The sequence below is a fragment of the Anomaloglossus baeobatrachus genome, chromosome 9 (genome assembly GCF_048569485.1).
Source record: "Anomaloglossus baeobatrachus isolate aAnoBae1 chromosome 9, aAnoBae1.hap1, whole genome shotgun sequence".
NCBI lineage: Eukaryota > Metazoa > Chordata > Amphibia > Anura > Aromobatidae > Anomaloglossus > Anomaloglossus baeobatrachus.
This window is the reverse complement of record NC_134361.1, coordinates 203,800,727-203,814,336: the sequence shown is the minus strand read 5'-3', so window position 1 is coordinate 203,814,336 and position 13,610 is coordinate 203,800,727. Positions and strand designations below refer to the sequence as shown.

The following is a 13,610-nucleotide window of genomic DNA, read 5'->3' as shown; positions in this document are numbered from 1 at the left end:
ACATTTACAGACTCAGTGACCATTTATCCACTAAAAAGGGATGGTCCAGTCTTGCAGTTACCCGGGGAAAGAGGTGGTCCAGTGTTGCAGTTACCCATGGGAAAGGGGTGGTCCAGTCTTGAAATTACCCAGGGAAAGGGGTGGGCCGGTCTCGCAATTACCCAGGGAAAGGAAGGGTCCGATCTCGCAGCTACCCAGGAAAAGAGGTGGTCCAGTCTGGCAGTTACCCAGGGAAAGGGGTGGTCCAGTTTTACAGTTGCCCATGGAAAGGGGTGCTCCAGTCTCGCAGTTACCCAGGGAAAGGGGAGGTCTAGTCTCACAGTTACCCAAGAAAAGGGGTGGCCCAGTTCTACAGTTACCCAGGGAAAACGGGTGGTCCAATCTCGCAGCTACCCAGGAAAAGGGATGGTCCAGTCTGGCAGTTACCCAGGGAAAGGGGTGGTCCAGTCTCGAAATTACCCAGGGAAAGAGTTGGTCCAGTCTCACACCTACCCAGGAAAAGGGGTGGTCCAGTTTGGCAGTTACCTAGGGAAAGGGGTGGTCCGGTGTCGCCATTACCCAGTAAAAGGGGTAGTCCGTCTCACAGTTAGCCAGAGAAAGGGGTGATCACCGTTACCCTGGGAAAGGCGTAGTTCAGTCTCCCAGTTACCCAGGGAAAGGGGTGGTCAAGTCTCCCAGTTACCCAGGGAAAGGGGTGGTCAAGTCTCACAGTTACCCAGGGAAAGGAGTGGTCTAGTCTCCCAGTTATCCACGGAATGGGGTGGTCTAGTCTCCCAGTTACCCACGGAAAGGGGTGGTCTAGTCTCCCAGTTACCCACGGAAAGGGGTGGTCTAGTCTCCCAGTTACCCATGGAAAGGGGTGGTCTAGTCTCCCAGTTACCCAGGGAAAGGGGTGGTCTAGTCTCCCAGTTACCCAGGGAAAGGCGTGGTCTAGTCTCACAGTTACCCAGGGAAAGGGGTGGTCTAGTCTCACAGTTACCCAGGGAAAGGGGTGGTCTAGTCTCACAGTTACCCAGGGAAAGGGGTGGTCTAGTCTCACAGTTACCCATTGAAAGGGGTGGTCCAGTATCGCAGTTACCGAGGGAAAGGCGTGGTCCAGTCTCCCAGTTACCCAGGGAAAGGGGTGGTCTAGTCTCCCAATTACCCATGGAAAGGGGTGGTCTAGTCTCCCAGGTACCCAGGGAAAGGGGAGGTCTAGTCTCCCAGTTACTTAGGGAAAGGGGTGGTCCAATCTCACAGTTACCCAGGGAAATGGATGGTGCAGTCTCACAGTTACCCAGGGAAAGGGGTGGTCCAGTCACACAGTTAGCCAGGGAAAGGGGTGGTCACCGTTACCCAGGAGGGGTGGTCCGGTGTCGCCGTTACCCAGTGAAAGGGTTGGTCCGTCTCACAGCCAGAGGAAGGGGTGATCACCATTACCCAGGGAAAGGGGTGGTCCAGTCTCCCAGTTACCCACGGAAAGGGGTGGTCTAGTCTCCCAGTTACCCATGGAAAGGGGTGATCTAGTCTCCCAGTTACCCAGGGAAAGGGGTGGTCTAGTCTCCCAGTTACCCAGGGAAAGGGGTGGTCTAGTCTCCCAGTTACGCAGGGAAAGGGGTGGTCTAGTCTCACAGTTACCCAGGGAAAGGGGTGGTCTAGTCTCACAGTTACCCAGGGAAAGGGGTGGTCTAGTCTCACAGGTACCCATTGAAAGGGGTGGTCCAGTATCGCAGTTACCGAGGGAAAGGCGTGGTCCAGTCTCCCAGTTACCTAGGGAAAGGGGTGGTCTAGTCTCCCAATTACCCAGGGAAAGGGGTGGTCTAGTCTCCCAGTTACCCACGGAAAGGGGTGGTCTAGTCTCACAGTTACCCAGGGAAAGGGGTGGTCTAGTCTCACAGTTACCCAGGGAAAGGGGTGGTCTAGTCTCACAGTTACCCATTGAAAGGGGTGGTCCAGTATCGCAGTTACCGAGGGAAAGGCGTGGTCCAGTCTCCCAGTTACCCAGGGAAAGGGGTGGTCTAGTCTCCCAATTACCCATGGAAAGGGGTGGTCTAGTCTCCCAGGTACCCAGGGAAAGGGGAGGTCTAGTCTCCCAGTTACTTAGGGAAAGGGGTGGTCCAATCTCACAGTTACCCAGGGAAATGGATGGTGCAGTCTCACAGTTACCCAGGGAAAGGGGTGGTCCAGTCACACAGTTAGCCAGGGAAAGGGGTGGTCACCGTTACCCAGGAGGGGTGGTCCGGTGTCGCCGTTACCCAGTGAAAGGGTTGGTCCGTCTCACAGCCAGAGGAAGGGGTGATCACCATTACCCAGGGAAAGGGGTGGTCCAGTCTCCCAGTTACCCACAGAAAGGGGTGGTCTAGTCTCCCAGTTACCCATGGAAAGGGGTGGTCTAGTCTCCCAGTTACCCAGGGAAAGGGGTGGTCTAGTCTCCCAGTTACCCAGGGAAAGGGGTGGTCTAGTCTCCCAGTTACGCAGGGAAAGGGGTGGTCTAGTCTCACAGTTACCCAGGGAAAGGGGTGGTCTAGTCTCACAGTTACCCAGGGAAAGGGGTGGTCTAGTCTCACAGGTACCCATTGAAAGGGGTGGTCCAGTATCGCAGTTACCGAGGGAAAGGCGTGGTCCAGTCTCCCAGTTACCTAGGGAAAGGGGTGGTCTAGTCTCCCAATTACCCAGGGAAAGGGGTGGTCTAGTCTCCCAGTTACCCACGGAAAGGGGTGGTCTAGTCTCCCAGGTACCCAGGGAAAGGGGAGGTCTAGTCTCCCAGGTACCCAGGGAAAGGGGAGGTCTAGTCTCCCAGTTACCCACGGAAAGGGGGGGTCTAGTCTCCCAGGTACTCAGGGAAAGGGGAGGTCTAGTTTCCCAGTTACTTAGGGAAAGGGGTGGTCCAATCTCACAGTTACCCAGGAAAATTGATGGTGCAGTCTCACAGTTACCCAGGGAAATTGGTGGTCTAGTCTCGCAGGGAATCATGGAAAGTGGTGGTCCAGTCTCGCAGTTACCCAGGGAAATGGATGGTGCAGTCTCACAGCTACCCAGGGAAATGGGTGGTCCAGTCACACAGTTAGCCAGGGAAAGGGGTGGTCACCGTTACCCAGGAGGGGTGGTCCGGTGTTGCCGTTACCCAGTGAAAGGGTTGGTCTAGTCTCCCAGTTACCCAGGGAAAGGGGTGGTCTAGTCTCCCAGTTACCCAGGGAAAGGGGTGGTCTAGTCTCACAGTTACCCATTGAAAGGGGTGGTCCAGTATCGCAGTTACCGAGGGAAAGGCGTGGTCCAGTCTCCCAGTTACCTAGGGAAAGGGGTGGTCTAGTCTCCCAATTACCCAGGGAAAGGGGTGGTCTAGTCTCCCAGTTACCCACGGAAAGGGGTGGTCTAGTCTCCCAGGTACCCAGGGAAAGGGGAGGTCTAGTCTCCCAGGTACCCAGGGAAAGGGGGGGTCTAGTCTCCCAGTTACCCACGGAAAGGGGTGGTCTAGTCTCCCAGGTACTCAGGGAAAGGGGCGGTCTAGTCTCCCAGTTACTTAGGGAAAGGGGTGGTCCAATCTCACAGTTACCCAGGGAAATGGATGGTGCAGTCTCACAGTTACCCAGGGAAATGGGTGGTCCAGTCACACAGTTAGCCAGGGAAAGGGGTGGTCACCGTTACCCAGGAGGTGTGGTCCGGTGTCGCCGTTACCCAGTGAAAGGGTTGGTCCGTCTCACAGCCAGAGGAAGGGGTGATAACCATTACCCAGGGAAAGGGGTGGTCCAGTCTCGCCATTACCCAGTGAAAGGGGTGGTCCAGGTTCGCAGTTACAAATGGAACAAGGGTGGTCCAGTCTCACAGTTACCCAGGGAAAAGGGTGGTCTAGTTTCACAGTTACCCAGAGAAAGGGTTGGTCACCGTTACCCAGGGAAAGGGGTGGTCCAGTCTCGCCATTACCCAGGGAAAGGGGTGATTCAGTTTCATAGTTACCGAGGGAATAGGGATGGTCCAGTCTCGTAGTTACCCAGGGAAAGTGGTGGTACAGTCTTGCAGTCACCAAGGGAAAGGGATGGTCCAGTCTCACCGTTACCCAGGGAAAGGGGTGGTCTAGTCTTGCAGTTACCTATGAAAAGGGGTGGTCTAGTCTCAGTTACCTAGGGAAAGAGGTGGTCCAGTTTCACAGGTATCCAGGGAAAGGAGTGGTCCAGTCGGGAAAGGGGTGGTCCAGTCTTACAGTTACCCAGGGAAATGGGAGGTGCAGTCTCACAGTTACCAAGGGAAAGGGGTTGTCCAGTCTCACAGGGCGGCACGGTAGCTCAGTGGTTATTACTGCAGTCTTGCAGCGCTGGGGTCCTGGGTTCAAATCCCACCAAGGACACCATCTGCAAGGAGTTTGTATGTTCTCCCCGTGTTTGTGTGGGTTTCCTCCGGGTTCTCCGGTTTCCTCCCACACTCCAAAGACATTCTGATAGGGACTCTAGATTGTGAGCCCCAATGGGGACAGTGTTGCCAGTGAATGTAAAGCGCTGTGGAATTAATAGTGCTATATAAATGAATAAAATTATTATTATTATTACAGTTACCCAGGGAAATAGGTTGTCCAGTCTCACAGATACCCAGGGAAAGGAGTGGGCCAGTCTCACAGATACCCAGGGAAAGGGGTGGGCCAGTCTCACAGATACCCAGGGAAAGGGGTGGGCCAGTCTTACAGATACCCAGGGAAAGGAGTGGGCCAGTCTCACAGATACCCAGGGAAAGGAGTGGGCCAGTCTCACAGTTACCCAGGGAAAGGGGTGGGCCAGTCTCACAGATACCCAGGGAAAGGGGTGGTCCAGTCTCACCGTTACCCAGGGAAAGGGGTGGGCCAGTCTCACCGTTACCCAGGGAAAGGGGTGGGCCAGTCTCACCGTTACCCAGGGAAAGGGGTGGGCCAGTCTCACCGTTACCCAGGGAAAGGGGTGGGCCAGTCTCACCGTTACCCAGGGAAAGGGGTGGGCCAGTCTCACCGTTACCCAGGGAAAGGGGTGGGCCAGTCTCACCGTTACCCAGGGAAAGGGGTGGGCCAGTCTCACCGTTACCCAGGGAAAGGGGTGGGCCAGTCTCACCGTTACCCAGGGAAAGGGGTGGGCCAGTCTCACCGTTACCCAGGGAAAGGGGTGGGCCAGTCTCACCGTTACCCAGGGAAAGGGGTGGGCCAGTCTCACCGTTACCCAGGGAAAGGGGTGGGCCAGTCTCACCGTTACCCAGGGAAAGGGGTGGGCCAGTCTCACCGTTACCCAGGGAAAGAGGTGGTCCAGTTTCACAGGTACCCAGGGAAAGGAGTGGTCCAGTCGGGAAAGGGGTGGTCCAGTCTTACAGTTACCCAGGGAAATGGGAGGTGCAGTCTCACAGTTACCAAGGGAAAGGGGTTGTCCAGTCTCACAGGGCGGCACGGTAGCTCAGTGGTTATTACTGCAGTCTTGCAGCGCTGGGGTCCTGGGTTCAAATCCCACCAAGGACACCATCTGCAAGGAGTTTGTATGTTCTCCCCGTGTTTGTGTGGGTTTCCTCCGGGTTCTCCGGTTTCCTCCCACACTCCAAAGACATTCTGATAGGGACTCTAGATTGTGAGCCCCAATGGGGACAGTGTTGCCAGTGAATGTAAAGCGCTGTGGAATTAATAGTGCTATATAAATGAATAAAATTATTATTATTATTACAGTTACCCAGGGAAATAGGTTGTCCAGTCTCACAGATACCCAGGGAAAGGAGTGGGCCAGTCTCACAGATACCCAGGGAAAGGAGTGGGCCAGTCTCACAGATACCCAGGGAAAGGAGTGGGCCAGTCTCACAGATACCCAGGGAAAGGGGTGGTCCAGTCTCACAGTTACCCAGGGAAAGGGGTGGGCCAGTCTCACAGTTACCCAGGGAAAGGGGTGGGCCAGTCTCACAGTTACCCAGGGAAAGGGGTGGGCCAGTCTCACAGTTACCCAGGGAAAGGGGTGGGCCAGTCTCACAGTTACCCAGGGAAAGGGGTGGGCCAGTCTCACAGTTACCCAGGGAAAGGGGTGGGCCAGTCTCACAGTTACCCAGGGAAAGGGGTGGGCCAGTCTCACAGTTACCCAGGGAAAGGGGTGGGCCAGTCTCACCGTTACCCAGGGAAAGGGGTGGGCCAGTCTCACCGTTACCCAGGGAAAGGGGTGGGCCAGTCTCACCGTTACCCAGGGAAAGGGGTGGGCCAGTCTCACCGTTACCCAGGGAAAGGGGTGGGCCAGTCTCACCGTTACCCAGGGAAAGGGGTGGGCCAGTCTCACCGTTACCCAGGGAAAGGGGTGGGCCAGTCTCACCGTTACCCAGGGAAAGGGGTGGTCTAGTCTTGCAGTTACCTATGAAAAGGGGTGGTCTAGTCTCAGTTACCTAGGGAAAGAGGTGGTCCAGTTTCACAGGTACCCAGGGAAAGGAGTGGTCCAGTCGGGAAAGGGGTGGTCCAGTCTTACAGTTACCCAGGGAAATGGGAGGTGCAGTCTCACAGTTACCAAGGGAAAGGGGTTGTCCAGTCTCACAGGGCGGCACGGTAGCTCAGTGGTTATTACTGCAGTCTTGCAGCGCTGGGGTCCTGGGTTCAAATCCCACCAAGGACACCATCTGCAAGGAGTTTGTATGTTCTCCCCGTGTTTGTGTGGGTTTCCTCCGGGTTCTCCGGTTTCCTCCCACACTCCAAAGACATTCTGATAGGGACTCTAGATTGTGAGCCCCAATGGGGACAGTGTTGCCAGTGAATGTAAAGCGCTGTGGAATTAATAGTGCTATATAAATGAATAAAATTATTATTATTATTATTATTATTATTACAGTTACCCAGGGAAAGGAGTGGGCCAGTCTCACAGATACCCAGGGAAAGGAGTGGGCCAGTCTCACAGATACCCAGGGAAAGGAGTGGGCCAGTCTCACAGATACCCAGGGAGAGGGGTGGGCCAGTCTCACAGATACCCAGGGAGAGGGGTGGGCCAGTCTCACAGATACCCAGGGAGAGGGGTGGGCCAGTCTCACAGATACCCAGGGAGAGGGGTGGGCCAGTCTCACAGTTACCCAAGGAAAGGGGTGGGCCAGTCTCACAGTTACCCAGGGAAAGGGGTGGGCCAGTCTCACAGTTACCCAGGGAAAGGGGTGGGCCAGTCTCACAGATACCCAGGGAAAGGGGTGGGCCAGTCTCACAGTTACCCAGGGAAAGGGGTGGTCCAGTCTCACAGTTACCCAGGGAAAGGGGTGGGCCAGTCTCACAGTTACCCAGGGAAAGGGGTGGTCCAGTCTCACAGTTACCCAGGGAAAGGGGTGGGCCAGTCTCACAGTTACCCAGGGAAAGGGGTGGGCCAGTCTCACAGTTACCCAGGGAAAGGGGTGGGCCAGTCTCACAGTTACCCAGGGAAAGGGGTGGGCCAGTCTCACAGTTACCCAGGGAAAGGGGTGGGCCAGTCTCACAGTTACCCAGGGAAAGGGGTGGGCCAGTCTCACAGTTACCCAGGGAAAGGGGTGGGCCAGTCTCGAAGTTACCCAGGGAAAGGGGTGGCCTAGTCTCATAGTTACCCAGGGAAAGGGGTGGACCAGTCTCGAAGTTACCCAGGGAAAGGGGTGGACCAGTCTCGAAGTTACCCAGGGAAAGGGGTGGACCAGTCTCGAAGTTACCCAGGGAAAGGGGTGGTCCAGTCTCACAGTTACCCAGGGAAAGGGGTGGGCCAGTCTCACAGTTACCCAGGGAAAGGGGTGGTCCAGTCTCACAGTTACCCAGGGAAAGGGGTGGTCCAGTCTCACAGTTACCCAGGGAAAGGGGTGGGCCAGTCTCACAGTTACCCAGGGAAAGGGGTGGGCCAGTCTCACAGTTACCCAGGGAAAGGGGTGGGCCAGTCTCACAGTTACCCAGGGAAAGGGGTGGGCCAGTCTCACAGTTACCCAGGGAAAGGGGTGGGCCAGTCTCACAGTTACCCAGGGAAAGGGGTGGGCCAGTCTCACAGTTACCCAGGGAAAGGGGTGGGCCAGTCTCGAAGTTACCCAGGGAAAGGGGTGGCCTAGTCTCATAGTTACCCAGGGAAAGGGGTGGACCAGTCTCGAAGTTACCCAGGGAAAGGGGTGGACCAGTCTCGAAGTTACCCAGGGAAAGGGGTGGACCAGTCTCGAAGTTACCCAGGGAAAGGGGTGAACTAGTCTCGAAGTTACCCAGGGAAAGGGGTGGTCCAGTCTCCCAGGGAAAAGATAACTCCTTTCTCACAGTTATCTAGCGGGCCTATTGTGATATTAATCCGCAGGTTGGGGCTGATTCAATTATTTTTGCTTAATATTTATAAACCGTTACGAGGAATAAGTTCCGCCATCATGTGCCCTCTCTCTCTCGCTCACGCGTGCGGTCTCATCATTTATTTATGACCTAGATGAACAAGGTTTTCTCACAGCCTGTCACGCAAAGGCATCCACATGGGCATCCTGCACTATTGCAGCATAGAAGGTGATGGCGGTATAATAAAAATACGTAATGCAAGGACAAGATGCAAGGTCATAGACACACACAAAAAAGACAAAGTATATACTGTATATACACATTTATATAATTACTCACCCATTCCAGAACTTTAATGAATCCCAAAGGCTCCTTCACTACACGAAACTGCCCCCCTGCCACCAGCTGTGGGTACATAATACATACATTATTCTGCCGCTATCCAAGGTGCTGAAATGCCATTTCCCCAGCTGCGCTCCCTCCTGTTCCGTGCGCCTCCCCATCACACACAAGAAGCATTGTCTGTGCGCACGTGATAATGTATACCTCCGCTCCGCTGACAGATCGTCATCCCTGCTCCTTCCAGCTGCCATTTTTTTTTCTAGAGGTAATAAATCAGGATGAGATCTACGGCGGCGCCAAATTTGGAGTGGCGCCACTAAAAAGGTTGTACCGTTTGCCTATAATAGCCTTTGTGCTGCACTGGCTATTACTGGCTGCAGAATGAGTTAACTGAGAATCTGTCAGCACCAACTGCCAACTGAGATAGGAGATGACAGTTGGTAGTTTTAAAATTCTATGGAGGGGAGGAGCTAGACATTCCGCTGTAAGTTCTCCATAGAACTTTCTAAGCACCAACTGCCAACTGAACACATGCGGCTGGCTTTCCACTACTGAGATAGGAGATGACAGTTGGTAGTTTTAAAATTCTATGGAGGGGAGGAGCTAGACATTCCGCCGTAAGTTCTCCATAGAACTTTCTAAGCACCAACTGCCAACTGAACACATGCGGCCGGGTTTCCACTACTGAGATAGGAGATGACAGTTAGTGGTTTTAAAATTCTATGTAGGGGAGGAGCTAGAGGCGGAGCCAGACATTCCGTTGTAAGTTCTCCATAGAACTTTCTGAGCACCAACTGCTAACTGAACACATGCGGCCGGGTTTCCACTACTGAGATAGATGACAGTTGGTGGTTTTAAAATTCTATGGAGGGGAGGAGCTAGACATTCCGCTGTAAGTTCTCCATAGAACTTTCTGAGCACCAACTATACAATACACAATTTATTATCCCTCCCCCCCTGTACTATTCATTTATTGGTCATTCTGGAGCCTTTCTGACCCAATGTGGAGGCTGACATCCCTAAGAAGGCCACACTAGTGACGGCTTGGGAAGACGGAGATCTTAGAGATGCGGTTCTAAAGCTGTTGCAAAACTACAACTCCCAGCATGCACTGATAGCGGAATCTGCTTTAGATCAGTTGTTTCCAGCTTTTACAGAACTACAACTCCCAGCATGCACTGATCTGCTTTAGATCAGTTGTTTCCAGCTTTTACAGAACTACAACATCCACCTTATCTAAGGGATCTTCTTCTGTCAGGGCATGCTGGGAGTTGTAGTTTGTGGAAATGACGCAGCTTGGAGATAAATGATCTATAGCATCTTTCCCTGTCAGGGCAGTTGAGAGTTGTACTTCCGCACTAGCTGGAGACCTACCACTTATATACAGCTGATCTATAGCATTTTCCATGGTCAGGGCATGCTGGGAGTTGTAGTACTGCACTAGTTGGATAGCCACCACTTATATACAGCTGATCTATAACATCTTCCGCTGTTGGTGCATACTTGGAGTTGTAGTTCTGCTCTAGCTGTAGAGCAAACACTAGGATACAATCTATGGCATCTTCCACTGTTTGGGCATGCTGGGAGTTGTAGTTCTACACTAACTGGAGACCCACCACTTATATACAACTGATCTATAGCATTTTCCATGGTCAGGGCATGCTGGGAGTTGTAGTACTGCACTAGTTGGATAGCCACCACTTATATACAACTGATCTATAGCATTTTCCATGGTCAGGGCATGCTGGGAGTTGTAGTACTGCACTAGATGGATAGCCACCACTTATATACAGCTGATCTATAGACGTTTCTCATGTCAGGGCATGCTGGGAGTTGTAGTACTGCACTAGTTGGATAGCCACCACTTATATACAGCTGATCTATAACATCTTCCGCTGTTGGTGCATACTTGGAGTTGTAGTTCTGCTCTAGCTGTAGAGCAAACACTAAGATACAATCTATGGCATCTTCCACTGTCTGGGCATGCTGGGAGTTGTAGTTCTGCTCCCGCTGTAGAGCCAACACTTGAATACAATCAATCTATAGCACCCCTCTTCTGTAGGGGCATGCTGGGAGTTGTAGTTCTGCATTAGCTGGAGAGCCAACACTTGGATAAAAATCGATTTATAGCATTTTTTGCTGTCGGAGTATGCTGGGAGTTGTAGTTCTGCACTAGCTGGAGCGCTACCATTTACAAACAACTGATCTATAGCATCTTCTGATTTCAGGGTATGCTGGGAGTTGTAGTTCTGCACTAGCTGAAGAGTCCATACTTGGATAAAACTGATCTATACCATCTTCTGCTGTTGGTGCATGCTGGGAGTTGTAGTTCTACACTAGCTGGAGCGCTATCATTTACATACAACTGATCTTTAGCGTCTTTCTGTGTCTGGACTTGCTGGGAGTTGTAGTTCTGCAATAGTTGGAGACCTCTGACCTTTAGCGTCTCCTATCTGGGGTAGAGACGGATTCCAGGACCATCACATCATTTAGATATTATTCTTCTTCAACCCCCCCCCCCCCTTGCTCCTAAAGAAGGATCCTTCCTTCCTTTCTTCCTGACCCTCAAAGGAGACTCCAAACCGGACTGACCAGAACCCCCTGATGTACAGTCACCGCCGGGGTGGTCCGATTCGATTCCCACCCTATAAATATCCGGTCCGGACCTTATAACGCCCCATATCTGTGCGACAGGAGATAATAATTAGCATTAATGGAGCCGTCACCTCGGGATCACGAAGGGAGTCTGGTCCCTACAGAACATCACGTGCTCAGGGGGTCAATTTTACCTACATTTCAACATTTGATAATTGCATACATTTTATTTTTTTTTATTTTCATTAATTGTTTCGTGTTTTTTGGGGGGTTCTTAGATCCGCCCTATCCCCTGCAGCCCAAAATAGCCCCCCAACCTAAAATTCCTCCTTTTTTCCTGAATAATCATTAACCTTCAGCGTCTCGTCCTTGGGTTATTATAGGAGACGGTGTAATCTCCGGTGTCCGCCATGGTGACCCGCACGCGTCCTGTCACCCTCGCCCCCTGCATCACCAGTAAACACGTACCACTGACTCTTAGCCCATCCCCCCCATAAATATCCATTCTCAGCACTGGATACGGCGTATACCTCTGTGTATACGTATGTGCATGCAGTATATGGGCATCCATGGCTGCACACGCGATCCCACCCACATCTATAGGTGCATTCACACCTATATGTGATCAAGCTCCTCACCTCCCTCCTCCCTACCATTTTGCTTCTCCCTACACCCTCCCTTCCCTCCATGATCTCAATGACATCCTCAGTCCTGTCTCAGTGCACACCATCCATGCATCCAGCATCCTCTCCCCGCGGTGCAGCAGCTGCGCCCCCCATTGCATCCCCCCCAAAACCCCGGCTCTCACCTGGTTGACCACGTCCATGTCTGCAGGATGCTGGTGAATCGCGGCAGCGCGGAGGGGGGAGTGCGATTTATCTGTAAGAGCCTGACAGAAGCGGCGGCTGGGGAGAGCGCGCTGCACGGAACAGCTGTCACAAGAGCGGCCAATAGAAAGCGAGGCTTCGGTGATGACGCGGTGACGTCAGCAGTCTCCATCTTCTTTGAGGGCAGCCTTACAAAACAATTGGCCTCTGCCCATAAGTCTGACATTACCGGGCTATGTGGCCCCTGTGTGTAGTCGGGACGTGTCCTGTCTGTCCTCCCCACTGCTGATAATGGATAACTGCTATGTTATATCACATAGTGTATTATATACTGGATTATATGCCGCCAGAAAACAGGCCAGATAACAATAGAGAGGAGAATGAGGGAGAAGGTGGGGAGAAAAGAGAAAAAGAGGAGAGGGGGAAGAACGAGGGCAGAAAGGGAAAAATAGGAGGGAAGAAAGGGAAAAAAAGGAAGGGGAGAGGCTAAGGAGAAAGAGGGGAGCGAAGAAGGGAGAGATAAGGAGGAGAGGAGAGAGGCTAAGGAGAAAGAGAAAAGAAAGAGGAGGAGAAAGGGATAGAGGAGAAATGGAGGAGGGTGGAGATATGCAAAAGAGAAGAGGAAAGAGGAGGGGAGGAGGAAAGGTGAGAGGCAAAGGAAAGAGAGAGAAAAGGGGCTAGGAGAGAGATGGGGTAAGGTAGAAAAAGGAAGGGAGAGAGGAGAAAGAGGGAGAGAGGGGGAGAAAGGAGAAAAAGAGCAGAGACAAAGTAAGGGGAGAGGAGAAAGAGGGAGAGGAAAGAGAGGGGAAACATGGGAGGAGAAGAGAAAGAGGGAACAGAAAGAATGACGGAAAAGACAGAGGATCAATGGAGTAGTGGAGAGAGGAGAAAGAGGGGACAGAGAGGGGAAAAAGGGAGAAGGGGAGGAGAAAGGGAGAACAAGGTAGGGAGAGAGAGGGAGGAAAAAGAGAGGGGAAACAAAAGGGGGGAGAGAGAAGAAAGGGGTGAGAGGGAGGAGAAAGAGGGGCGACAGAGGCAAAAGAGAGCGGGGCAAGAGTGAAGAATGAGGGGGAGAGGAGAAAAACGGCAGAGAGAGGAGAAAGGGAGACAAAGGAGGGAGAGATAAGCAAAAGAGACAAAAGAAAGAGGTGTAGGAGAGAAATGAGAGGGGGAGGCAAAAGAGAAGGAGGGGGAGAGAAGAAGGGAGAAGAAGAAGGGGGAGAGAGAGTGGCGAAATAAGGGAAAGAGAAGAGAAAGGGGAGAAAAGAGAAAGAAGGAGGGAGAGAGTGGAGAAAGAATTGAAAGAGGAGAGACAGGAAAAAGAATGGAGAGACATACATAGGTAGAGTTGAGCGAGACATACATATTAGATATAGTCAAAGATACACAAATATGTGATAGCTACAGATGAGGTAGATGGATATTACATTAGATCAATATGCAGAGATGAGGCACATGGAGGTAGATATACTGTAGATAGGTAGATATTAGGCCGCTATAGACATTACATCAATATGAGAGAATAGATAGAACATAGACGGAGAGATAACAGTTTATACAGATGGATAGATAGATAGAACGTAGGGCGATACCAGACACATAATATATACAAATATATACCACAGGAGTGATATAGAGACTGGGCTCCGTCTGTA

At 52.3% G+C, this 13,610-nt stretch overlaps 1 protein-coding gene across 2 annotated transcripts in view; it reads right to left on the bottom strand.

Annotated features, from left to right (window-relative positions):
• Window positions 1-12,037, bottom strand: part of SYP (synaptophysin) — a 33,257-nt gene extending 21,220 nt beyond the window's left edge. For both annotated transcript variants that reach the window (XM_075324285.1, XM_075324284.1), the window contains exons 1-2: window positions 11,937-12,037; window positions 8,531-8,596 (exon numbers count right to left, since the gene is read on the bottom strand). In XM_075324285.1, coding sequence (XP_075180400.1) covers window positions 8,531-8,596; window positions 11,937-11,954 — 84 coding nt within the window. In that variant the 5' untranslated portion in view covers window positions 11,955-12,037. The remainder of the gene's footprint in view (window positions 1-8,530; window positions 8,597-11,936) is intronic.
• Between the last annotated feature and the right edge of the window lie 1,573 nt (window positions 12,038-13,610).